Source organism: Doryrhamphus excisus, linkage group LG14 (assembly GCF_037039965.1).
Source record: "Doryrhamphus excisus strain RoL-2023G ecotype Guam linkage group LG14, RoL_Dexc_Guam_v1.1, whole genome shotgun sequence".
Classification (NCBI taxonomy): Eukaryota; Metazoa; Chordata; class Actinopteri; order Syngnathiformes; family Syngnathidae; genus Doryrhamphus; species Doryrhamphus excisus.
The window spans coordinates 13965758-13993552 of NC_136370.1; the positions used below are offsets into that span (position 1 = coordinate 13965758).

General features: G+C 41.7%; 1 protein-coding gene across 1 annotated transcript in view; it reads left to right on the forward strand.

Moving 5' to 3' along the window:
• The window catches only part of LOC131140298 (connector enhancer of kinase suppressor of ras 3-like), a 29838-nt gene extending 3005 nt beyond the window's left edge, over positions 1 to 26833 (forward strand). Inside the window, exons 2-13 of the mRNA XM_078795910.1 lie at positions 10575 to 10738; positions 13723 to 13925; positions 14355 to 14442; positions 17645 to 17686; positions 18273 to 18392; positions 18527 to 18586; positions 19032 to 19100; positions 19202 to 19348; positions 23478 to 23602; positions 24946 to 25133; positions 25215 to 25301; positions 25764 to 26833. Coding sequence (XP_078652036.1) covers positions 10575 to 10738; positions 13723 to 13925; positions 14355 to 14442; positions 17645 to 17686; positions 18273 to 18392; positions 18527 to 18586; positions 19032 to 19100; positions 19202 to 19348; positions 23478 to 23602; positions 24946 to 25133; positions 25215 to 25301; positions 25764 to 26053 — 1583 coding nt within the window. The 3' untranslated portion in view covers positions 26054 to 26833. The remainder of the gene's footprint in view (positions 1 to 10574; positions 10739 to 13722; positions 13926 to 14354; positions 14443 to 17644; positions 17687 to 18272; positions 18393 to 18526; positions 18587 to 19031; positions 19101 to 19201; positions 19349 to 23477; positions 23603 to 24945; positions 25134 to 25214; positions 25302 to 25763) is intronic.
• The last annotated feature ends 962 nt before the right edge of the window (positions 26834 to 27795 follow it).

The following is a 27795-nucleotide window of genomic DNA, read 5'->3' on the forward strand; positions in this document are numbered from 1 at the left end:
TCAAAGTGAAAGCTGACGTTTGTGAATAACTTGTTCTGCTTGAAACACAAAGATAATAGGTCTGCTGTCATGGATGACTAAAGACATTTAAATGAGGCGGAAATCAAAGGATATTTACATTTAAAATTAAAAAAAACGATTGAATACCAAAATAGTTGTTGATTAATCGGATAATCCATTAATCATCAATTCATTGGTTGCAGCTGAACCATCTATTCTTGAGATAATGACGAATGTGAGCTTTTTGTGGCTCTGTCATGAAAATAAACTGACCCAATACCAGTTTTTATATTTAAATATTGTATACATTTGATCTCATATGCCGTGGGTTGTTTTCGTCAGAAGGACCGTGGCGTTCTTTGTGTATTGATGCATTTGTTAATCACTTGCATTGTTCAAGGAGATCAAGCAGTGGCTGGTGGATGTTTATTGGCCAGTGAAAGGGCAATTGGTTCTTTCAACTCTAAAACACTGTTGTCTTTTGTTTTGGGGACTCGTGATGCCCTAAAGCGTATTTCCCGAACCACAAGCTCTGATCTTTCAGCCGGACCTGTGGTGTCATGTGATCGGTATGCCATTTGTCACGTGTTAACCATCGGGATTTAATAAACTTTTGTGAAGACATCATTTAATGTTGTTTGTCAAATAATTGATCTGTGCTTTGTTGGCACAAAAATCTGAAATGCTTCCAAATTCCAAATATAGTAAACATGGTTATAGTGTCAACTGTGAAGGATTCTTCAGCTCAAATAACAGAATAGTTTTCCATTTACCCAACACTTGAGTTAATTTTCCCGTTGTTCGGTTGGTTAATTGTTACTGGGAGTAAGCCTGCCAAACATGCTGGCATTTCAAACATGCAAACCTGCACAGCTACTTACAGAACACTTTCAACTACTGTGTTAACTTCCTCCGGGAAGTTCTACACCCAAGTACTGATTTTATTTTCAGATTTATGTTAACTGAGATAATTTGGACGATAAGGGCAGCCTAGCTGATCATGTCGCCTACTTTGATCCAACGATGAACATCTACACTTGACGACTAGATAGGTCTGAAAGTCACCAAGGGTGTGTGTGGGTCTGTTTCCTGCTTTTCAACTAGCATCAAAGTGCCAAGGAGGTAATTAGCTTGTCGTAGCGGTGACAAACATGGCAAGTGTGTTTTACTCTTTGACTACTTTGTGCTTTGAAAAAGTGACAGGACTGTGTTAGAGTCCACACATGCTAAGTGGATTCCTTGATGGCAACCCTTGGTGTCTTTATCTACAAAAATAATAGTAAAGTGTGGGCAGTGATGGATTCAGATCATCATCTCACTGAAAACTAAACTAAACTGCAGTGAGAGCAGATACTGGACAGATATAGTCGATCTTAAGGACAGTTATTGAAATTTGACCAGCATCAGCGATCTCTTCCAGTGACGTGATTCACACAAGGACAAATATAGGGCATTAACTTGAAAGTCATTCTTCTCTTGACACCTTAAATTTAACGAATTTCCAGTCACCCATCCATTCAGCACTTATAATCATGCTATTGTTCCATTGATGGGCAGATAACTGTGTTACCTTTCCATACAAAAAGGTCTTTAGAGCTCAGGGGAAGTGCTGCAAGAGGATTCCCCCCCGGGGAGAGTTGAATGAAAGAGATCGCCTTCGTTACATCCCTGTTGCCCCCCTCCATGGCCTGTTTCTCACAAGGTCCGTGTTGCAACGTAACAGCCTCAGGAGCTTCAAAATCATTAATAGTTAATGCCATTGTTCTAATATGGTTTTGGGAAAACAACAGCGAAGGCTCATTAGATTTTAATTTGAATGAGCAGTTGCTAAATGGGTGGCGCTTTGAAAAGCTTTAGATTGGTACGGCATTTGGATGCGACCACTTGGCAGGGTGGAGAGTTTCAGGCTCACGATTTGATCAACAGCCCCGGTCCCAACCAGCTGTACTTGCAAGTGTGGGTAAAATTTGGGGATGAGTACCACCTCAGTACGAAGCATGCAGACACTAATCGAATGCAGTCTCTGCACTTCCCCATTTCGGCTGTCCAATGAGTGTGCACAACTCGTGTGGACTGTGAAGAGTCAACGTTTTTGTCTCTTCGCCGGGATGCCGTAGAGGGAGTTGGCTGCATATATGGTTCAGAAGGCAGCGGATACGGCTGGATGGGCCCAGCAGAGGCGGGCAAACCTGCTTTTTGTGTTACAATGGCATTTGAAGAGAGAAAGGGAGGGTTCTGGAGCTGAAGCTAATGTCAAAAGATTATATACCGTATTTTTCGGACTTATTTATGTTTTTTTCTACCTAATTATGCATTTCTGGCCTTGTGCGACTTATACTGGTTATGTATCTCATCTCGTTTCATATTACCTACATACTGTATTGTATATAACTCTGGGAAAAACGGTTGATTTTTGTTAATACTTGGGTTGTTTATATTGTTTATTTTTCTATATTGTGTATTTTGTACTGCTAACTGACTCTGTACTCTTGCTGCTGTGCAATACAAATTTCCCCACTCAGGGACGAATTAAGGCATATCTTAATCTTAATCTTACTCCGGAGTCCAGAAAATACGGTATTTGGATGGTCACTTTTATTGCAAAGAGGAGACCATCAACATTAAGCTAGCATAAGGGGTTGAAGGTGAGTAAGCAGTGAGTTATAAATAGATATTGCTATGGACCCATCTCAAGGTTTTTTTTTGCCAGGATCCACTTGTAACCCCCGCTAAAAGCAGGGATAGACTATATATCTAACATATTTTCTAGTCATGCCAGAAGAGGAAGCCAAGCGCTGCCCCGTATCCTTGCCAACCGTCCATAGATCATCTTGCTTTTTATTCAAATGTAAAATGTGCATTGCAAATCTCTCAGATCATCTCTGCTTAGTGAGACCTGCAGGCTATTTGGCTGCGGTCTTCCCTAAGAGCATTTGGCCTGTGAAGTGCCATGCTTAAGCCCTGGGAATAAACGCTCCAACCTTAGGTGGCACAACTGGTGCAAGCGCAAATAAGAGTGACATGCTGAGCGACCTCTCGTGCAGGGAAGTCAAGCATGTGTGCCACCAGCCCATTCACCACTTGATATGTCTGCAGGTCAGATCCACTCTCCCAGTGTGTTGTTCCAATCTATTCAATAGCACAGTCTACTAGTACACTGACTTGTATGTATGTGTGTGTTGGGGGTTCGGTGTGCCTGTGTCAGTCAGTATTGCTATCAAAACAGTGTTAGTGCAGTTACGCTCAGATGACCACGGAATGCAGTCGATTTCTGCTTTGAGGATGAGCAGTCAAAACAAGTGGGATGTCGTGTTGGAGCCATCAGTTGCCTATAAAGCGTTCATGGTCACTGACCAAATACTGACAAAAAACATTAATGGCACCGTCATATTATACTTTGATCAAGTATAGCTGTAGTTATAGGCACTGGGTGACTACCATATCAGGGATTGTTTAAAACATGTCCAGACGTGTCTGCTGTTCCCAGTTTTTGACTCAGGCTGGCTGAATACTGCTGTTAACACAGTTTTCAAATCATCCTTTTCGGATGTGGTGTACTTTTTCCATCTATTTAAATCACATGAAGCTTTGTATTTATTTATTGAAAAAGTGACACTTTCATGTAAATATGCCATAATTAGCCCAAAGGTTACTTTACATCTGTAGTCCCTGACAGGTGAGCATATGTGCATAGACCTTTATGGTCATATAGAACTTCATATTGACGTAGCAAACAAACACAACCAGATAAATGTTGGGGTTCTCGTGGGTTCTGGGGACTATTGAAAATCTATCAACAGCACTGATAGAATGCAGGTCAAACCTGACAGATTGATCCTGAAGTACAGCCGACTTATTCAAAGCTCTGCTGCCTTTGCTTTTACGGGACGATGTGTTTATCTTCTTTAATGTTGTGGTGCAGACCCTCTGGCAAAGCCTCTCACCTGCCCCTCACTCGTGTTTGTATTGTACAGGCCTGTCGTAACTGCGTTCAGTCAACATTGCATTAATCCTTTATATGAACCTGATTGGCCCTTTCTTTAAGTGTCATAACTGTAGGGGGAAACGGCTAGCAGGTGCTGGCATGAGTACAAACACTGCTCACCTGGAAAAAAGGGTGGGGTGTTTTTTTTTTGTGGTGAGGGATTCAGTTTTGTGTGTGTGTGTGTCTTTGTTGTCTTTAATTAGAATGAGCACGAGAGTCGCGACATTGTATGTGTACTTTATGTACATGCATGCGGATGCTGCTACTGGCCTGCACATAACGAGTCACTCACTCCTACCTTTTGATGAAAATGACTCACCCGTGATCTTTTCATAAGAGAAAACAGGATCTGCTTCCCAGTGGCTGTAGTTTGTCATGTCTTACTTGAATAACCGTAACAATCAACGTTCTGAGAGGTTTCCGAGAATTCTTGGATGTTTTTTTTTTATTTAAATTGTTCATTATTTTGGCGGTCTATCACACTCTCATGCCACTACCATCTCCCTACTTCCAACTCCCTTTGTCACTATAGCAACCTTTTATCTACAGCACCAGCAAGTGCTTCAGCTATTTTCAACCACCATGTTGACAGTGCAGGATGACCACCAGTGGTCCTTCCAAGTCCTGACTGGCTTAGTGGAAAGCAGTAGGCTAAAAATGTTCCCTCGATTTTTCAGTTAGTGTATAATATGCCACCCGTCTTGTTATGTCCAACTGTGTTCTTAATGTATTTTTTATTGCAAAACACCCTCAGCATTGAACAAAGGAGCTTACCTTCAAAACAAACAAAATGGAAGACTATAATGTCTGGTTAACACAAAGCGTGTATTCAAAGTTTTATATGCATAAAACAGTTGTCAATGATGGATGAAAGGGATAAATGCATGTTTATTAATTTAGCCATTTTATTCATTAGCGCATTCATAAGTACAGTATATGTATTTGGAATATTTTTCTGCATGTGTGAGCTTTATGGAACAGATTAATTGGATTTAAATGACGTCTTATTGGAAAAATTTCATCGGTTAGCATCCATTTCAGTCGAACCTTCTGGAAAAATTATCGACGCTAACCAAGGTTCTCCATTATGTTTTAAGATGTTTAGGTAGGATTATACTTTGGGGAATTTTTGTCAGTTTGCAGGTTCTGATCTGTCCATCACTGCCATTAGAAATTAAGCTTGTATTATATAACCATGTAGAAATTTAAGAGAGTTTAATTACAGGCTGGCATTTGTCATACAGGCTTCATTCTGTCTGAAATATGCCCTCATCCGGTGTTTGTGTGATCGCCTCAATATTATTCCCACAGCAAACTAAATGAGCGGGATGCATTTCCTACCCCAAAGCCTTGTTCATCCATGGTGTACAATCAGTAGGCCGCTCTTATGGTGCTGGTAAATTGGTCTGTAATTAGTATGCAGGGCCACCCTCATCACGCTGCATATGAGTGAAGGGAGCCTCCACATAGCATTCTACTCTGCTGTTTGTGTCTTACTTACTTAGTAGATGCAACCTTAACACCCCTTTTGATGTGATTTGGAATTTAAAGTGAAAAGCATTTTTTTTAATTTCTATCTAGGTCCTCGTTTTCTAACTTTTTCACTTCATCTTCTGTGTGTGTGTGTGTGTTTTTTTTAAAGAAGTCTTTAATTATGGTTTTGTTGAGGGGAATTGTCTGCAGGTTGTGGCAAATGTTACTCAACACAAACGTTCTGTCTCCTGTGCCACAGATGGCACTTTTATTAGGCCACACAGCCAGCCTTGCAATTTAATGACATTTTCAATGCAAACCAATGCTGCATATACTGTATGCAGAACACATGTATGGATGGTGATAACTAGAAAAAGAGGAAGACATTATTGTCTGAGACGGTTGAACATACTTTTTAAGGTCAGTGTCCTGGAGAACAGTGGGAATTATTGCTTAACAGAATAACTTTAAAAAGACTATAATAGGCCCTTTCTCAGTATTCCTGTCTGGACTCGCATTGTGGGATTTGTTGGAAGCCATCATATGCAGACCATGTCCTGCTATGGGTTGTTTTTCAGGTGCTCAGTAACCCTGTTTTTCCCCATTGCTGTTAAGCACTGCTTTGGTTTCTGCAGATTTGCACACCAGCTATTATGTCCACAGCCACTGCTTCAGCTTCCATTTTACGTTCTTTCCCCCATTCTTGCTCTGTCCTGTTTTTCCTATATGCAGTACATGTTGACAGGAATTCATCAACTGTCAGGTCCTTTTGACTGCCAAAGTCTTAACCTGTTTCGCACCTCCGCTCAGACCACCACCTCCGGACATCATCACTCTCACTCTCACATCAATAGATTTTCCATGCAGCTGTTTCATGCTAGGAATGTTGTACTGCTGTCATGTCTTCTAAGAAAAATAATTTTACATTAATGTAACTTTTATTCATGCACCTGCTTATTCAAATCCACATCACCAAATAAAATAAGTCCACTGGTTCTTGCTGATGTGTTTCAACCCTAGCAGGCCTGTGAACTTTAACCCACTCTTGTCGCATCAGTCATCATCAATCAAGTTGTGTGGGGACTAGCCTCAGCTGCTTTTTGTCAATTAGGAAACCCACTCTGGACACATCACTGCTGACTTGTAGTCTGGTACATGTGGTTAAACACTTAGGAGCTAATCAATCACCAAAGTCTATAAAATGCAGACAAGTTATCTTTTATATGCAAATATATAATTTATTTTGGTTCATTGCCCACTGCCTGTGTTTTTTCCATAGTTTCAGCTATTCGGTTTTTGTAATGCAGATCTCAGCTGAATGCTTTCTTGTCCTTGACGTTGATGTTCTTATCAACATTTGCAATAAAAGTGACTGTTGGAGGAAGAGTTTAAAGCGGAACTGCACTTTTTTCAATGTACTTGTTCATGCATGATCACAGCCTGTTAAGGGGGGTCTGAAATGATGGGCATTGTTAGCTAGCTCATATTGACTTGTTTTCTGGCATTATAATGCACAGAAAAGTGAAAGAAATAAGTGTTCATGTTTCACATAAGATTTGTGAATGGTGGTCAAGGACAAGATTGTGGGTACAAGCGGCCAAAATGAGTTTTCTCAGAGTTTTCCACTGGCCTCTCCCTTTAGAGATTGTTGAGAAGCACTGTAATCTCGGAGAAACTTGGAATAGAACCACTGCTCCTCAGCATTGAGATGATGTGGCTCAGGTATCTCTCAACTGGCATGGGAACGCATCAATAGCTAGACAAGCTAGATAATGTAGCCAGGGAGAGGGAAGTCTGCACTTCCCCGCTTAGGCTGCTGCCCCCGGTACCCGACCTTAGATAAGCGGTAGAAGATGGATGATGATCACTGTGATTCAGCTTCAGAACCCTCTTTTTTTTTTTTTAAATTGCTACTGTCTACCAGCAATGGAAGCTAACTAGCTAACTGTTAAATGCGCATGCAATGTTTAAAGCCTAAATATGCTTTACTAAACACAATTTTATTATAAAATGGATAGGCATTCACTACCTATGAATGGTAATGATGATCAATGCAACAGATTATAGTAGTAGTAGTAGTATGCTGTACATGAAAAAGGGAATATTTTGGTGTAAGTTTTTGACGCAAAATTTTAACCAGGGCATACATTAACTGAGATTCCACTGTATTTATAAAGAAAACACGTGCCAAATTTTTGCACATGAAAACACTTTATCAGTCATCAATGTAAAAATACATACTGTCAAATTCTTAAGTGAAAGACCCACCATGCAGAGCTGTGCAGCCCCATTGTAAGACTTTTTCCCAGTTCCCATTGGATGGGCCAGCCCAGTGTGTACACAGGCTTTGTTGTTCTGTGAAGTCATGCATTAGAAGGTAGCTTTGCATTTGCAGAGACAAGCTTTTTCTTTCTAATTACAACATGGTCTGGTCCAGCCAGAGACCATTGTGCCCGGGTGCTGTGAATTCCCACAATGGAGCTGCTCAGTAGAGAACAATGAGTTGAATTCCTGACCGTTCCCTGCAGGTTCAGAGGGCTGGCTGACAAATAAAGACAGCAGAGTTACAGTGGCTTTGCCATTCTATACCCAGCCATGTTCCCACTGGCCACCTCAGCGGGGATGTCGATGCATGCTTGTGTGTGTGTGTCTCTGTTTGTTTGTGTGTGTGCGTTAGAAAGTGGCTAGTCCTCCCACTGGGAGCAAAGGGAGGGGTTAAAAGATGGGAGAGGTCAGCAAAAGGAAGCTTACCCTTCTAGGAAGTCAATGGCTATTCAGTCCTGTTTTGTGTAATCAAACCCAACCCAACGAGAAAGCAGAAGTGTTGTAAAGTTCAAACTTGATCAATACTATCTGGACGGCAACGTGTTGATGTACCCATACTTAGGTTTGCCTTGTTGCCGGTTCTTTGTTAGCATGTGTCAGTATTGGAATTGGCTGTTTATCATTACAGTGTGTACAGAGCCATGGAAAAAAAAAACAGTCCACATTTTTTTCTGCGCCTAAGATGATGGGAAATGTTGAGATTAAGATAAGAATAGCCTAGACATTGGCAAGAATAAGGGTTCTGCTGTTTACATTGCCAGAAATGTGTGCTTACACAACCATTAAGTATGCTACGGGTCTCGCGGGCCTCCCACAGGGTATAGTTCCACTCGTGGTCCAGACTGGAGTGTCTGGACCTTGTGCTTTCCCAGCTATCCGTAAATATGCCTGTCAGTTGAAGAGCAAAACTACACAAAAATCTGATTTGTTGTATCGATAACCTGCTGTAGAATGGAATAAGATGGTTAGTATAAAAGGCTCCAAGAGCGAAATTAAAGTTCTCACACTCGCAGAAGCAGAGAATTGCTATATGACATCTAAATTGTTGAATTAGAATAATAACACCAGGCAAATGTTGTTAATTAGAACTTGTTAAGCAAGTTACTGCACTTGGCCTTCAATCAAACTGAACTTTCAAGAGCCGTAAATATGGACGCAGCTGTATATCAGTGTGATTGTATTTGACATTGCTGGTGTGTGTTTATGCCTCCGCTGCGGAGTTACACCCTCTCGCATTGGTCCGAGGACGTTTGCCAAATGCTTCACAGAGGCCATAAAACTCTGTCAAAGCTCTTTCATCGTGCACAGCTTTTGAAAGGCCTTCACAGTTGTCACTGCTGCATTCCTTCCACTAAGTTCACAATATTGTGACACTATCTTCTTTACGAGTATCTCTGACCTTAATGTTGCGTGACACGGGAAAATGATTGTTGAAATTTAGGTAGTGTTGTCACATTCTTTATTTTCCTATATGCAGTCAGATCTTGTTTAATCTTGGTGGGGTTTTTGATCTGATCGCTAAAAAAAGACTCACAATGTGACCCTTAACAGGTCCTATTGTTTGCTTGACTTTTCTTGTGGCCTTTCTACTGAGGTAGATGGAAATGTGGCATAATTCCCATCGGACTTGTCAACCCCCAAGGTTTGTTTTTCTTTATTCACAAGTAGCTCTTTGGTGTCTTGCATTTGTCTTTTTTATCGAGAAGTGTGTTTCCTCGCAGCTGGACCATTCAGAGGTGAAGTCCAAACTTCCTTAATGTGGTGTTCAGGAATTTGAATGCCGAGGAATGAGAAACATTTCATCAGTCTAACTGGATTTGGCTTGTGTGCAGATGAATGGTTAACAGGCTGTGATGGGTTCTCCTTTGATTCAGTTGAGATGATTCGGGTTCAGGAAAAACGATGCAGATCCTGGCAGACCATGCGCATTATGCTGAGTTAGGAAGGAAGCATGTCAATATGGTTTTATATTTGTATAAAAATATGACCCTCGGGCACACCCAGTGGGTTGGGTCTCATAACTTCATGCTCTACATTTTACAAGCCCCCACTTATATATGCTGCTAGGTTTTATGTTCTTCAAAAAACGTCTAGTTCCTCATGACTTGAATTTCAAGTAGAGTTAGCGCGGCCAAATCCAGCCTCGTACTGAGGAATATCATTTGTGAGCGTGTGTGTGGCGGAGTCGGTTAGAGTTTGAGTGTGTCTCACAGCTGACGGGCCCTTTAGAGAATCAGGGCACGGGGCCATGCTTCTGCAGCTGCCTCTTCTCTGAACACCCTTTGATTGGAAGAAAGATGGCGTTTATTTCCACAAACACACACAGAAGATCACTGAGAGACAAATTGCATGTGAGATGCATTCATTCAATTCCTGTTATTGTACTGAATGTAAAACATTTTTATGATTTATCGCCTTCTGTCTCGAACACCAGGGTCGGTGTGGTGAATGCGTTATTAGAAGTCAGCAACAGGCAGTTGGCGCACACACTAATACACACACACACACACACACATACACACTTGCACAAATATAGTCATCTATTGTTTAACCAGGCTAACAGCCTTAGTTGAATCAACTGTTGCTCTGTTTGTGCTGTGTTTATCTTGCAAAGTTATCTGTCCCACCTGTTCCCCTGCTGCATTGTTTTTTACGCACACACACACCTAAAACCACACACACGTGCACACTAATATTATTACACATGCAAACTCCCTGCTAGTATACTGCTAAATGCACTGCCAGTGTAATAGCTAATCATTCCTAATCGACTTTTTTCATATGTACGCAGGTTTGGATGACAGCCTACAGCAGTACGTGAGCAACTTTGAGCGGGAGAAGATCAGTGGAGAACAGCTACTGAAGATTACGCATCAGGACCTGGAAGAGCTTGGTGTGGCCAGAATTGGACACCAGGAACTGGTGTTGGAGGCCGTGGATCTGCTCTGTGCTCTGGTTTGTATGACTAAGAAGCAAGAATATTATAAATACCAGTGGGTTAGTTGCAGAAGGGATAGGTGCTTTTGAGTAGCAAAACCTGAGCACCCCCCCCCCCCCCCCCCCCCCCACACACACACGCACTTCCTCTGTATCCACTTAAACTCAAGCTGCAGTTCCTGAAGGAGGCAGCGTTGCAGAAAGGATCATCATTTCCCAGCCCAACAGGGCATTGAAGCTCCACAACACTTGAAGCCTGAACAGCAGGGTCACTCAGGGAGGGGGGGTATGGATGATTATGGGTTAATGATGGCTGTCATGGAGCAACAGGTTCACAGTTTAGTCTTATGATTTGGATTAGTTTGCATCAATCCCTCAAAACAAGATCGGTATTAGTCCAAGTAGGCATTATTGAATTACTGCATTGTTACATGCGTTTAACATGAACTTTATAGGGCCTCCACATCAAACCCAGAAACACCAGCCCTAACAAGAGAAGTGATGAAATGAAAATGATACTCATGCCTATTGCTTACCATGCAAAGACCCTTCCAACACACCCTTTGCGTTCTCCCTTAATACACGCTTAATATACGTCTTCAGTTCTTGTGTGTAATTCATGAGCACTTGCGGTGCTTGTGAGCATCAAAGCAGTACTGCAAACTGTCCAACTGTGAGGGAACCAGCTTTTCCACCAGATGGACTTGATTTGAGTTTTATCACTTCCTGTCCTATAAAAGTCTCACATTGTGGTCCCTGTGTTTTGATCCGTGTCAGCATTTCTCTCTTAATGCTCTCTTCAAAGTTATTTATTTACATTAAAATGAAATTGGTTTGGCAAATTTTTTCTTGTCCGTACAAGGTGTTCTCATGTTTTTAAGTCAACTTCATCCAAATTAAATTTGGATTCAATGAGTATGTTTGCAGAACACACGAGACATGAGTCAGTGTTCCACCACCTCAGCACACGTTTCCTCTTGGCTCATATGGAATTCTGGCATGTTTCATGTGGAGTTTAAAACCCACTACCTTCTCATTATTCCCCAAGTATGCCACACCAAATGATGAATGTAGATGCCCACTTTCAAGTCTGACATTTGCAGTTTTAATACATATAGTATATATACAATATAGTGCCTGCTTGAAGTATCCTCATCCTCTCTACCTGGGTTTAGGCATGGTATGACAGAAAGTGGAGATCCAGCACTGCCACTATGTCTCCTCTGTTATTCCTCGTAGTTGGAGCTGAGCTTTGATATGGTGAAACCACGGGGAAGATCTGTGTCAGCAACTTACAACTGTTGTAACTGATGTTAGGTGCCTCGTTAGCATGTGACAAGACGTGTGCCCTCAGAGTTTTGCATCCCGTAGCATGTGTAGCAAGATGACTGATTGGCTACGGTGCTGCCCCACAGCTGTCCCACAGGAAACAGAGGTGCTCTTCACCACAAGCTATCAGGAGCACACTGCTGTAATGGGACAAACAATGAACTTTCTGTTCAATTTTACTGCACCTCTGTGGCCAATAATGTCTTTAGCAGTCAATGACGAAACACTTTTTTGTAAAGTCCATCAACCCAGTGACGCATAAACAACATCCCATGGTATTCACACACTCTTACATTACAACATTGATACAAAGCTGACAAAATGAGAAGCCCCATCAGCACTCTTGATGTGTTTTACTATCACCAAAGTACAGCTATCTTATGAATGTGGGATAGGACTTTAGATTTAATGTACGGTATGCTTATGTATGTAGTGTGTTGATAGTGAAGTCTGGCTAAAGCCTGGGGCCTAGGCCAGGAAGTGCTTTGTGTTGTGATAGCTATCCTTCACTCATCAGGAAACAGGCACTTAAGTCTTTTTAGACACGGCTTGTTTGTATATTCCCTGATCTGTTTGTTTGCTTTTGGTTGCAATTTAGAGCTGGAATTATTATTATGAGCATTTTTTTGTCCCTTTGTATTGAGTTGTGGACTCATGTAGAGCAGCTACACACACAAACCAGCACAGAAAGCTTTTTAGATCTTCCAGAATCTGCACCTATTCAGCTGTATTTTTTGGATTTTGTGCTTCCTGCAAAAATGGTCTGTAACTTATTCCACCCACGGCCCACTCTGCTGTGGTTGGTCACACTCACAAGTGCTTAGGAGGACTTCCGGTGTTGTGCCGCTAACTGCAAACCCAACTTTATATTAATAAATGGTATAGGAGTTGATAATAAATGGTGATTTACCTTTTTAAAATGTTGGCTTTAAACTGTTTCAAATGAATGTGAGGGTGGTATGCAGCTCGACTTAAGACTTACTCACCACATAATATGTACCATATACCATAAGTGCTTGCAGTTATTGTGTGTCACACATAACTATTCCAGTGGTTCTTTGGTAGTGAAATGATTTGGATGTTTGGGCGGGGGAGGCTGTGGAATAAAAGCAAAGTTGACATACTAACCACTCACAGATCTCCATTATTGCTTAAACACGTGCCTTGTTTCTCTTTACAAGCATGTTTAGCTTCTGGCACGTCTCGCTGAGCAGCAGCTCAGCTGGCAGTGTTGGTGTTGCAACAGCTTGTAAGAGGGTATTTACTTGGGCAGCAGTAAGACTTTTAACCAATACTACATGACAAACCAATTATTTTAATTCAAATACTGTAAAGATTATTTTTTAAAGATTATTTTTTCTTATCAGGCCAATGTCCCAAGTGGCCCATGAAGAAGGAACTTGGCTACTTTGTTCATGCAAAGCAGCAATAAATTTGAGGAATAGAATAGCAGGAAACAACCCCAGGCACAAGAATGCAAACTTTGCTCCCTATGATAGGAATCAGATGATGACACGTGAACACCCCAGATACTCCGTTATGACATGCAAAACCCAGATTATAGGGCAGACGTTATTTCAATCAGCCAAATAAATTATTAAAGCTTTTCTATGGACATTTTTAATATGTACTTTTTTAATGTCATAGTTTGTGTATTCATTCATTTTTTTCAGAATTATGGGGTGGAGACGGACAACTTAAAGAACCTGGTTGTGAGGATGAGAGCTGCCACCAACAGTCTCCACATGGCCACGTCTGACCGAAGGAAAAGCCCAGTGTATGATGGCAGTGCTTCACGCAAGCCACCCAACGACTTTCTCACATGTGTGGTTGAACTCATTGGTGCTGCCAAGAGCCTCCTGGCTTGGCTTGACAGGTAACAGTACTTTTGCAACGTTTCCGATCGGGTTTGATGGTATTGTTACATGCATATGAGCGTTCATTGTGTGGTTATGATTGGTTGACATTCAATAATAGCGACCATTTGTGGCTAAACTTTGCCATTGGCTGTCAATCAGCGTAACTTGTACACATGTGTAACATGGCTTGCAAAGTAAAGAGAATATTGCTTTGCTTGCTAATTTGTTATGATATATACTTGTTAATCAATGGCCATGAATTACATACAAGCTGTATGTAGCCAGTCGTCCAAATACTACATTGGAATCAGGTTTGTCATGATGTTTCTACTTCAAATACTTGCTGATGAATAACATACTTTGCCATTGTACTTTTTTTCAAATGCAGAGTTTTTACATTCAATGCCTACTTTCTAATGTTCTTTTTTTCTTTTGTCTGCGGACAGGACGCCGCTTACAGGGATCAGTGACTTCACAGCCACCAAGAACAAGATCATTCAGCTGTGCCTGGAGCTTACCACCACAGTTCAACAGGTTTGCACACTAGTTAGTGCAGCAGCACACCAATGGCCGGCTCAGGGAAACAGATATACATACACACAATAGTTTTTCATGGAGCACATACCAGCCCCGGGATACAGACATGTAGGATCAAGTGAAGGAGAAGAGCGTTATGGGAAATGTGGTCTGGCAGCCATGACAGAAGCCTAAAGCCAGTCTGAACCGATAATTGCAAACACTGATGTTTTCTTTTGGGATCTTTCCTCCTCCTGCTGCTGGCTAACTGGGAGAACCCCCCTTAGAGTCAGAGTCAAGGTAAACGTCCAAGTTTTCTGATTAAAAAATGTGCCATGTGGGACTTCTTTCAGGTGTTAGTAGGGTCAAGGGGTGCAGGGATAGGAAAGTGGTCTCTATGACTTCCGATGTGAAACTGGATTATCAGCAGGAATTCTATGTACAGTGTTTCATCATTCCTCGGAGAATTGCTCTTCCATTGCATCATGGTATTGTAAGTCTATTTCTGCCTGTTTCACCCAACCAGCTGTAGTTGGCCTCTGCTTCCCAAACGTAATGTTTATTTCTGGAATCTGGTTTAATGTGTAGTTTTTTTTAACGGCAGCTTTTGTCTTAAGTGGTTACTGAGGCTTATTGCTATTATTCAAGATGAATTCCTTTCCCAGAGTGTACATTTCCTCGCCAGTGTCTGGGATTTCTGCACCTCTGGTGATTTACTGTGGTTGCCTCGTCATGGTCATCTATACAAGAAGTGGGGGGTGTAAAATTCCCACACTGCCTTGTGAATCAGAGATTATAGTGTATAATAAACTCTTGGTAGATGCTGAAGTGGAGTACAGAGGGTCTCGTAGCGGCCATAAAAGAGTTTTTGTTGTTGTTATGATCACCTGTAAAAACAGATACAACTGCAGACAAGAACTGCAGGTTCTTTACCCATATTTGGATATTTTAATGAGCCACTGCTTAATCACATGTTGCACGTGAAGAAAATGTGAGTGATTTAGTTTGATGATGATGATGATGATGGAAGGTGGCATTAGGTTTGCACAGCTCGTGGATGTACTTTAACCAAGAATTAAGACTTTTCAGATCATGTAATGTCATGCAAATTTTGCCTGAATGAAGCTTGTGTTTACACACACAATAGGACTCAGTCATAAAAATATGAAACATTGCCTGTCTTTGCTGCCCCACATGAATGGAGGTTGTATTCTTTCAACTATAGTTGCCATGACTATTGAAGAGAATCTGTTTTAGCAGAACTTGCGAGTTTATTGTTCAAATCAAATCTAAGACATGATGTGTTGCAGTCATGGCTTCAATTTTGAGCTGGTATAGTATGTGTTCCCACACTGTCACACCGCTTTGTGTCGCATCATTGCTTGACCGTACAAATCTGCTCTGGTGGCAGATCAAAGGCCCAAATGGCTGGACACGCATAGTCATCTGATCCACTGTGGGTGAGCGGTCAAGTCCAAAGCCGTGAGGGATCACTACACTCAGGGAATTGTCATTTTGCATTTACTGACAATTTATAGGGGTGTTCCAACACAACATTTGTACTTTGTATTTTTCGATACTGATATCAACCTGATCTGATGACAGCACCAATTATACATAATTATATTATTTGATAGTGTGGAATGTTAGAAATGGCGTTGTTTTTTTGGAGCTGCCAGAGGTTCGTTTTACAAGGATTTTCACACTTGTTTTTTATGGTGGTGTTGCTTGCTGGGATGTGCCATGGATCGGTTGTGTTGAACTTCCCCGGTTCTGTGCCACCCTGGGGGACTTGCACATGGTGGGTTTTGCACTCGGTTGTAAAGTTTTTTCCAACTCCATCTGGGCGTTGCTGGGTAGAAGTGCTGAATGCTGAAGTCGACTCTAAGCTGTTGGACTATTTCTATCAGAGTGCTAATATCAGAGCTTTTAGATGCTGTCTGATCAATAATAGTTATTTTTTTGCTGATATCGGACCAGGGCACCCATGATTAGCTATATGACCCAGTGTGTGTCTTCAGGAAAACACTAAGCTTACGACAGAGCTACACACATTCAAGGATTGTAAACACTGACATTTATTTTAGCACTTCCTGTGTGGCGTTTCAAAAGTTTCAGAAATTTGCAGTTTGCATAAATTCTTTCTGAACCCGCATTTTAATCTTGGCCAACTTTAGAGAGAATATTTTAAGAAAAAGTCATTTTGAAGCGGTGTGTGTGTCAGATGCAACCTATCATCACAGTGTTTTCCCCCATTGAGTGTTTACACTGGGTTTTCATTTTGTGATGGAAATGTGGCAAAGTTACTTGTATAACAGACACTGAAACACATGGATCATCTTAGCATGGAGGAACATTATCCAATGTTTTTTTTTATGGAACACAGGAGTCATTCTATTGTTGGACACGTCTATACAAGTGCAATTGATTGCTGTTCTTTCGGCACGGTGGAGTAGACGTTTGGAAAAAAACTTTGTTCAGCCCCTGTTGTCAGTCTGCACTATGGATTTACAAGAAGCAACATAGCTGAGTTTGTATAGCACAAATGTCTGTATTTTTTGTTTTGTTTTTGCATGGGCTTAGGCTGGTGTCAGCTTATGGTATTGACGCTTTGACAGAAGCATTTCACCTGTGTTTTGATGGCTGCCCTCCTTTGTGGTAGTCCCCTTCTTAGAACCACTTTTGAAAACAAAGTGGGGGGGCCTCCCATATTCAACGTGAACCTCTCTCCTTTACACACCATGGTCGCTACAGTTGTCAAGGGAGGCTGTTTCTTCAGCTGTGTTTGACCACCGTTACCTCCAAGTGTCTCCCAGCTGATTTTAGCAGAACTGATCTCGCAAATAACCACCGTTACAGCTACTAAGGATACTTTGACTCAGCAGACCCCCCTGCCTACTAGTTTGGCGAGCCACAATGCCTCCAAATGTTCAACAGAGACCACTGTTTAGATGATTTTCGAACATTGTTCCTACATGCGTCAGAGTGGCATTTAGTCCCCGGTAATAGGTACCTCAACCACTCAGGGATTTGTGTAATTACAGTTTCAGAGGAGTAATTTAGATACGTACATGTTTATTTGTGGCAGTTCTCCATTTTTCTCCGTTCTAAACCTGGAGAGCTGATTTAGTTTTTAATCAACTTCTTCTATGACTACATTTTATTCTCCCGTATTGTTAACTGCCCTGTAACCTAATCTGTCTTTTCTTATGTGTAACAGGACTGCTGTGTTTACGAGATGGAAGAAAAAATTCTAGAAGTTGTAAGTATACTCATGTGACTTCTCTCTCATTCCTTTGCTTGTCATTATTAAAGCGCCATAAGTTCCAATAAGGGGGTCTTTTTTATCTTAAACTCTTTTTGATTAGAGATTGGATGACATGATGTAAGCGGCAAGGTCAGGGTTTTTACAGTGTAGAAGCATTAGGCATTCCCAGTGAAGGGGGTGCCTCTTTTGCACTCTGGCTCAATCAATCAGTGCTTCCTGTTGCTGACAGACTCTAGGCTCCAGAGGCTAACGCTGATCTTCTTTTTTAGTTTTCTGCTTCTCACAACGCGTGTGACTTAAATACAGACGATTCTTGATGCTTGACACTGATAGTGAAAGTTCCCCCTGACACCTCGTCCTGCATAGAGTGCAATAGAAACAATAGTCTCTTCAGTTCTCAGACTAAACACAGACTTGCACTGAGGCATACACAGTCCAGGTCAGCATAACTAATGAAGGAGGACTCATTTGAATTGCACTCAAGCAATAAAATGGACCATTAGATCACATACAGTAGCTTGCTCTTGACGGAAACTTGTTCTTCATTTTAATCAGTTGATGTATTTTTTTTCTGTACTAGTCCAAGATTTTGAACAGCATCTGTGATCAGACTGTGAGAACCACGTCTGATCCGCTTATGAGCCAATCTGCCTGCTTGGAGGAAGTCCAGCTGACCAATATCAAACCGGGTGAAGGTCTGGTAAGGAACATTTTTGATTGCCACCATATACCCTGTGCCTCTGCATGCCAGCCATGCTTGTCACAACATGTCTCTGTTAGTATTATATTATATTTATACAGAGTACAACTTAACAACTTTGTGTTTCATCCCAGGGAATGTACATCAAGTCGACTTATGATGGGTTACATGTCATTACTGGAACCACAGAACATGTAAGTATAACACAACAACTCACCAAGCTCTTGGTAAAAAAACACTTTCTCACCCTCCTCTTTATCTCCATCTCACATCTCCTCCTCCAGTAGTAAGGGGACGTGACTTTTTCTCCACTGTTGGAGTTTCCAACAGCTCATGCTTATTAGTTTCCACCACAGAAGTCCCTACCTTTTTGTCCACAGTGAGACACGCACGCAGCCTGTGACTAATGCACCAGTATTATTGTCGTGGATGGATCATTATGCCTCCGGTCTTAATTGTGAATCATCAACAGATCTGTTTAATGTGGATTTTCACAGGATTTTTTAGTATTTAATTAAATTAAAGGTATTAGCAGTTTGAGTGTTGTATTACAATACAAATAATGTTACATTCAGTAAATCTTTTCTCACAGTAATGGCTGCAATACTTGAATTGACCCATCGTGTATATGTTCCTCAGTCACCCGCAGACCTGACCAGGAAGATCCATGCTGGTGATGAAGTGATTCAGGTTAACCAGCAGACAGTGGTGAGAATGTTATTTGATGGGAGTTGTATGTATTAAGATTTCAATAGTTCTGTACCATTTCTTAACTGGGTGTTTGTGTGTGTTTACATCCTGTAAACCAGGTGGGCTGGCAACTAAAAAACCTGGTCATCAAACTGAGGGAGGATCCCAAAGGTGTGTTCCTCCTCCTGAAGAAGCGACCCACAGGAACAACAGGTTTTACCCCCGCCCCACTCAAGAACATGCGCTGGAAGCCTCCTGTACCTCAGGTACATACACGTGCACTTCCTCATATATGTGTCTATGTAGTCATTATCTATCAATTATAAGCTTTTTAGAGCCACAAGTCCAAAACAGGCGTGCCCAGACACGTGTCACTGCTCCAGTTTTCCATCATAAATGGCACTAGGAAGAAATGTCCCATGTGATTAGAAGCAAATGTCCAGGATGTTGCCAACCCAACTGATAGACCATTAAATACTGTAGAGCAGGGGTCTCAAACTCAATTTACTTGGGGGCCACTGGAGCTAGGGTCTGGGTGAGACTGGGCCGCATCAGGTTTTCAAAAAAAAAAAAAAACGCATTTATTAAAAACAAATTTTTTTTTTTAAAAACTTCGCTTTGGTTCCAATTTTCTACAAGAAAAGCTCTGATAAAACATTCCACTGTTCTGAAATATCTTACTTTTTATTTTTCTTCACAAAATAAGATGAAAAATAAATAAACAAATCAAGAATAAAGAAAATCAATCAATCAGTAATAAATAAATATAATAATAATAAAACAGCAAATAATAAAAACTCAAGAAACCACATATACAGTGAAGAAAATAAGTATTTGAACACCCTGCTATTTTGCTATTTCTCCCACTTAGAAATCATGGAGGGGTCTGAAATTTTCATCGTAGGTGCATGTCCACTGTGAGAGAGATAAACTAAAAAGAAAAATCCAGAAATCACAATGCATGATTTTTTAACAATTTATTTGTGTGATACAGCTGCTAATAAGTATTTGAACACCTGTGTATCATCTAGAATTCTGACCCTGAAAGACCTGTTAGTCTGCCCATTAGAAGTCCACCTGCACTCCATGTATCATCCTGAATCAGATGCACCTGTTTGAGGTCGTTAGCTGCATAAAGACACCTGTCCACCCCATACAATCAGTAAGACTTTAACTTGTAACATGGCGAAGACCAAAGAGCTGTCCAAAGACACCAGAGACAAAATTGTACACCTCCACAAGGCTGGAAAGGGCTACGGAGCAATTACCAAGCAGCTTGGTGAAAAAAGGTCCACTGTTGGAGCTATCATTAGAAAATGGAAGAAGCTAAACATGACGGTCAATCTCAATCGGAGTGGAGCCCCATGCAAGATATCACCTCGTGGGGTCTCAATGATTCTAAGAAAGGTGAGGAATCAGCCCAGAACTACACGACAGGACTTGGTCAATGACCTGAAAAGAGCTGGGACCACCGTTTCCAAGGTTACTGTAGGTAATACACTAAGACGTCATGATGTGAAATCATGCATGGCACGAAAGGTTCCCCTGCTTAAACCAGCACATGTCAAGGCCCGTCTTAAGTTTGCATATGACCATTTGGATGATACAGAGGAGTCATGGGAGAAAGTTTTATGGTCAGATGAGACCAAAATAGAACTTTTTGGTCATAATTCCAATAAGCGTGTTTGGAGGAAGAAGAATGAAGAGTACAATCCGAAGAACACCATCCCTACTGTGAAGCATGGGGGTGGTAGCATCATGCTTTGGGGGTGTTTTTCTGCACATGGGACAGGACGAGTGCACTGCATTAAAGAGAGGATGACTGGGGCCGTGTATTGTGAGATTTTGGGGAACAACCTCCTTCCCTCTGTCAGAGCATTGAAGATGGGTCGTGGCTGGGTCTTCCAACACGACAACGACCCGAAGCACACAGCCAGGAAAACCAAGGAGTGGCTCCGTAAGAAGCATATCAAGGTTCTAGCATGGCCCAGCCAGTCTCCAGACCTGAACCCAATCGAAAATCTTTGGAGGGAGCTCAAACTCCGTGTTTCTCAGCGACAGCCCAGAAACCTGACTGATCTAGAGAAGATCTGTGTGGAGGAGTGGGCCAAGATCCCTCCTGCAGTGTGTGCAAACCTGGTGAAAAACTACAGGAAACGTTTGACCTCTGTAATAGCAAACAAAGGCTACTGTACCAAATATTAACATTCATTTTCTCAGGTGTTCAAATACTTATTTGCAGCTGTATCACACAAATAAATTGTTAAAAAATCATGCATTGTGATTTCTGGATTTTTCTTTTTAGTTTATCTCTCTCACAGTGGACATGCACCTACGATGAAAATTTCAGACCCCTCCATGATTTCTAAGTGGGAGAAATAGCAAAATAGCAGGGTGTTCAAATACTTATTTTCTTCACTGTAGTTGGTGGGTAGACAAATTATTTTTTTCAGATTAAAATGAACAAAGCATTATTAGAGCCCTGTAGACATGACAAAACACGACTATAGTCACATTTATACTCTTTTTATTTACAACTTATTGCGCAACTGCAGGGTCTTGAGACACATGCTAACTCGCAAACTAGAGCGCTAGCGACCTAAACGGTAGCCTTCAAGTTATTTCCTTTAAACTTAAATAGCCAAAAACTTACCACTTCCACCCTGATAGGGAGGATAACTATTAACAGTTATTAACCTTTAACATGAACATTAATCAAACGAGAAAAAAAAAATTCTGGGTACATGATACCATACAGCATCCATATCAAACTTGCGCGGCCCGCACTAACATTAAACTTTCATATCAAGGCGGGGGCCTCAAACTAGTGTCCTGCAGGCCACATCTGGCCCACGGGCCGCGTGTTTGAGACCCCTGCTGTAGAGGGATGAATCAGCCAATGTTAAGTGACAATGGGTTTTTCCTTTAAGAGTTGACACACAATAGGACTTTTTGTCTCCTTCCGCAGAGAGCAATAGAGTGCAATGGGTGCAAGTGCAAAACATAGCCGACTGCATAGCAATGGCTGGTAGTAAAGGTGTGTCATGTAATTATTTCCATTGTTCCTCGCCAGTTATTAAAGCCGATGTCTCAAACTCACGGCTCAAAGGTAATACTTGAACCTGGTTAAAAGAAGCCGCTCTTTAATTAGGTAAGCCATAGCCAGCACTGAACTCGCAATGAGCTGGGCACACAGTAGTAACTAGCCGGAACACCAATTGCAATAACGGTGTCAACACCAAAATGACAGCAGAACATGTAAAGTAAGTAATCATACTGTATAACTTTAGCATCGGCCGGCATCACTCTCATTGCTGGGAGTTCTTCCAGTTTCCCAGCATGCCTTGCTGCACTTGTTTTATTAAAAAAAAAGTTGCTGGACTTACATGTTTAGAGTTGTTATTTATTATCCTCCACTAGTAGTCGGCGTTGCCCTGTGTATGTGATAAAGTGTTAAGTCGCTGTGGGATGATGTCAAGGTGCTTTTGTTCATGTTTCGTTCATGACACAGTGAGTCAGACTGTTATGTTGACTAATAACCTCCTGTTTGGTGAAATGTGACTCCCGACTGAATATTTGATGCGGGCCAGTCTCAGACAACCTGCAGCAAGTCCCCGGTTGAAGTTGAGTTTGAGACCCCTGTCATACATAGAGGGACTACATGTAGGGAGTTTCCCAGCTGCCTCGAGGGCACCGACATTCCAAAGTACTCGTTTAACTCATAACATCATAACTTAAAAATATGGATTTTTTTGTTCAATCTGTGCTTTTAAAACAAAGCCAGTTGTTATGAGCCCCATTAATGGTAACCACCATTGCATAACACAGGTAAATAGCACTGAACAAAGTGTGAAATCCCAATGCCTTGAATGTGTGGGAATCCGCTGTACGTCCTTAAACTGCTGTGAAAGTGGTCTAATGAAATAAGAGCTCCGGCTTTGTCAGATTGTGCAGACTGTTTTCAGGGAAGACGAGATGGAACGATATAAGATAAGTGAGAGGTGATGAGATAAAGTTTCATCACAAAGGTGACCAATGTCAACAGGCCCCCCCGACATCTTGTTTTAGCAAGTACTTTGGGATATCTGTGTTAGCCATCTCCAGTTTATCTGTAGTAATATGGCTCCTACAGGAAAAACAGACACAACTCAAATCCTGTTTCAGGAGTGAATGAAGGCTTTGTAGTATGGTATAATCTGTACAGATGGCAGCCACACAGATAAGTATGATTCCACACAGCCCCGGCCATCCTGTTATTAATCGTCAGTATCTGCTGTACTGTATTATCAAACATATCGCTTGGGTCTGGAGAGAATATCACAGGCGCCATAGGTGCAGTTTAAGTATGCACAACACAAACAAATGTGCCGTGACTAATTGTGTTGTGTTTTACAGAACAATTCCTCCTTAATCCGAGCCCAGTCCCCCTGCAGCTCAGGAAATGGATCCACCAAAAAAGAGAAACCAGCAATCTTGGATTTTTATATCCCGCCTCCTCCTCATATGCCATACACTCCAAGGTGAGACTACATTTCTTTTGCTAAGTTTATTTGTGGTAATTATGGTGCTTGTGTGGGTTTTCTGTACATAACATACAGTATGGTCAGCTTGACACCACTGCTGAAATAGCCAGTCATGATAATCAATAAATCAAACATTCATTCATTTTCTACCGCTTATCCTCACAAAGGCGAGCCTGGACTGGTCGCCAGCCAATCACAGGGCACATATAGACAAACAACCATTCACACTCACATTCATACCTATGGACAATTTAGAGTCACCAATTAACCTAGCATGTTTTTGGAATGTGGGAGGAAACTGCAGTACCCGGAGAAAACCCACGCATGCACAGAGAGAACATGCAAACTCCACACAGAGAGGGTGTAATTGAACCCGGGTCTCCTAGCTGTGAGGCCTGCGCGCTAACCACGCCTATCAGCTGTCTATGGGCGAGAGGCGGGGTACACCCTGGACTGGTCACCAGCCAATCACAGGGCACATATAGACAAACAACCATTCACACTCACATTCATACCTATGGACAATTTGGAGTCGCCAATTAACCTAGCATGTTTTTGGAATGTGGGAGGAAACCGGAGTACCCGGATAAAACCCACTTATGCACGGGGAGATCATGCAAACTCCACACAGAAATGGCCGAGGGTGGATAAATCAAACAACCGCACAATAAATAAAAACAAAGTCCATAATTTTGCCGGTCTCTATAGATTGACATGTGCATGTTTGTTTGTTGGCGCTAGCGAGGTGCTAGCAAAACACAGAGTGCTTCATGTGACTGTCATGAGGAGTAGCATGCAAGGAAACACAAATGGTTGATTCTCCTGAAAGGGGTGCCTGCGAATGAGAGTATAGTGGTGTCAATGACAGCGATAGCTTGTTAGCTTGCTAGCTCGGCTTCCTCCCACAGTTGGAAAAACATGAATGCCAGATAAAATGAAAGACCATGGATCTGACTCTATATGTCAGTCCTTTTATTGGAGTGGTGTTTAGTCCGGAGTTTACCCCATCTTTCACCCTAATGAATGTTGTGTTCAAGAAGTTGGGGTATTAAATAGATGTTCACTAGTGCCCTCCTTTCTAAATAACTTGCTGTTGTCCTGACGTTCACCTCCCATTGAATACTCCATTCTGCCCACTCCGCTCTCTTGCAACCCACTCCACACACACAAATCCCACCACTGTCCTGATGCAACGACCGTCTTATCTTCCTCCTCCAGGAAGATGACAGCATGTTGCCACACTCATTTAAATGACAGAGGGACTTGAACATTTAACATCATGACCCGCACCAATCATGCTGTTAAAAATAATCGCATACTGTATATGCTTGTCATTGCAGAGAGGAAAGAACAGACACCTTCTCCAGTTTTAGTAAAAGGCCAAAAGGCTCTGAATCACCCAACTCCTTCCTGGACCAGGAGAGTAGGAGGCGCTGCACCATCGCAGATTATGACAAACTAAACGTTGGCTATCCAATCGAAGCCAATGTGATACAGCCCAGAATGAGGGAGCACAAGCCATCACGTGGTCTGTACTTCTCACCATTCAGCCCACCAACAGATGTATGTACGCAAATAACCAACAAAACTGTCTGTCACCTGCTCCTAGGTAAGCCCCGCCCCCTCTCCATGCCTGTGGATACTTGTGTGTCAATCGTAGATCCCTTTGCTAAGCCCTGGGCACACAGCAGAAAAGGTATTAACAAGATTGTTATCAGTATTCTAACTACTCCATTTCTGCCTTCCTATCCTGCAATACATCATTTTACAGTACAATTACAATAATCCGGAATAAAAATCCTTAATAAAAACATAAGCTGCAGTAACCTGCAACAAGCTAAAACTCAACTCTGAACCCTGACATCACTCCTTGTCCACCTGTCAATCGTGTCCCCTAGGGAACACATTAATAGCACATACACAAACATGTCTTAACAGCTTATTTAAACATATTATGTATACTATATTGGGTAATACAAGTGTAAAAGTGACTACAGGGGTGTTAGTTCATGTCCAGAGGGCTCTAATACTGTCATTTAGAAGATCGTAGACAGGTTTTCAAAATGAATTTTTTAGAGAAGAATTATATACTATCACGCGCAAAATAATAAGCAACTACTGAATTAGCAAATGCTAACTCTCTTCTCATTCTGTGAAGGTGAGGACCTCCTGTACAGATACTTAAGCAATGAGAGGATCCCCACCATCGCCGAGGAGGTCGCATCAGCCGCTTCTGCCAGCTACATGCCGACAGGCGAGCGCCGCCTCATCAGAATGGACCACATCCGAGGAAGCCGCTACTACTCCAACTCGGACCTCCACAACAGCGCCACCATCCCCTATCAGGAGGATGTCAAAAAGGCCCCCGTAGCTTCGGTGTCCAAGCGCACGGCAGAACGTTCACTACTGGTCAGTTGGATCACGCGACTTAAACTATTGACTCACTGATGATCCGCTTCCTGTTCCTGTCTTGTCTCCTTCCTTGGTGCCTTTTGATTTTTAATGTCCAGCTGGGGTTTTTTTGGCAGCTTGCGGCTTTCTTGCACTGTCTTCCATGTTTTCCTAGTAATACCTACTACTACTTACATGACATCATCACCCCATTAACGCTGCCTATACCCTTTCCCCTCTTCTGACGATAAGTACCTTTGCAGTTTGTTCAGGTTAGGACTTTGTTGTCTATGGACTCCATTGTACATAATAAGTTAATGTCCCTTTGGTTTCATTCTACTTATACAAATAACTTATACAAGAAGAATATTACAGAATATTTTGTGAATGCAACTCGGAGTGATTGTTTCTGTTCAGATGACAATTTTGTGACAAGTCAGCTGTATATTTTTCTCTGCCAACGGTTGCCTCTTGTAAGCTATGCACATCATCCTGACAATATTCATTTATGTCATCACTTTAATTGCTGCACCGGTGAAAAGATGTTCATAAACAAATATTTGTGCTGGTTTCCAAGCTATGCACAATATTTTTTTTTTAAAGTCCGTGCTTCAGTCGACTCTGCAATGACTGCAATGATACGTGCAGCTGGGTGACAGTAATACTTGGCCTTTTTAAGCCATCGTGTTGCTCAACCAATCTTTTTGTCCATACAGGTCAAATGGTCACATAAGATGGTATTGTTTCAAAGTACTGAGAGGAAGTATCCGTTATTGTTTGATATGCCTTTTTTGTAAGTTTTGCATAGCATTTTATTAAAAATGTCACTTAAATTCAGTCATCATTTGTATTGTCTTTATTTTACTACTGGTGCCGAATGAGTGATTCAGGTATAACTGCATTGCAGCATGTTGTATTTTATATATATATGATCATTTAGATGTACTGAATCACCCTGTTGAGGCGTACTGGGGTCGTAATTGACTCTGACAGCAGATGAAACCAGTACACAACCTGCTGTGACCTTTGAGCTGAACCCTGCTGGTGTTTTTCAAGCATGTGGTGTAACAGGATAGCTCACGTAAAGGTATCGTCTCTTTCTGTGTGTGTGTGTGTGAGAGACAGATGATGATGGTTATGAATGCACCTTCCTTTTCGATGAATCTTTAAATGCCATCTGGGGGAACCATATGGTCAAAGCAGGTTTACCATGAGGGGATCTTATTTCTGCACATATGCTATCTTTTAAACATTTCAAGCTGATACCAAGGGTAGGATTGCACTGTCTGTCAGCTTTTCCCCCTTCATTGATAGGAAATGGTGATTTTTTTTTTTTTAGGAAAAAACTGAATACTACTACATTTGCATGCATTCACTAACTGATGAATCCCTAATCTTACTTTTCTATTTCATATTTCCTCTATCTGACTCTGTCGCTGCTTGCTAAGCTAAGATAAAGCTGCTGGCGGTCCTCAGTAATTTGCACCTTCTGAAGGCCTGAACTTTCCTTAAAAACCTGCACTGCACTCATTTTAACCCGCTGCTCCAAATCACAAACAACTGCAAAATGAAGGGTTATGCTCCTTTTGAGATACATTAATTTTGCGCTTACTAAAAATTTGTATTTTGCACATAAAATCAACAGTAAACAGTAGATTTTCTATAAGATTTCATGTAGCTCCGCCATGAAAACATGGTGACAGAGTTACGTAGTACGCTTAAACGCATCATAGTGTGTGTGAGCAGCGCCTGCACAGTCCAGAAGAAAGGAAACCGACTGAAAGTTGTTAATCGTTCTG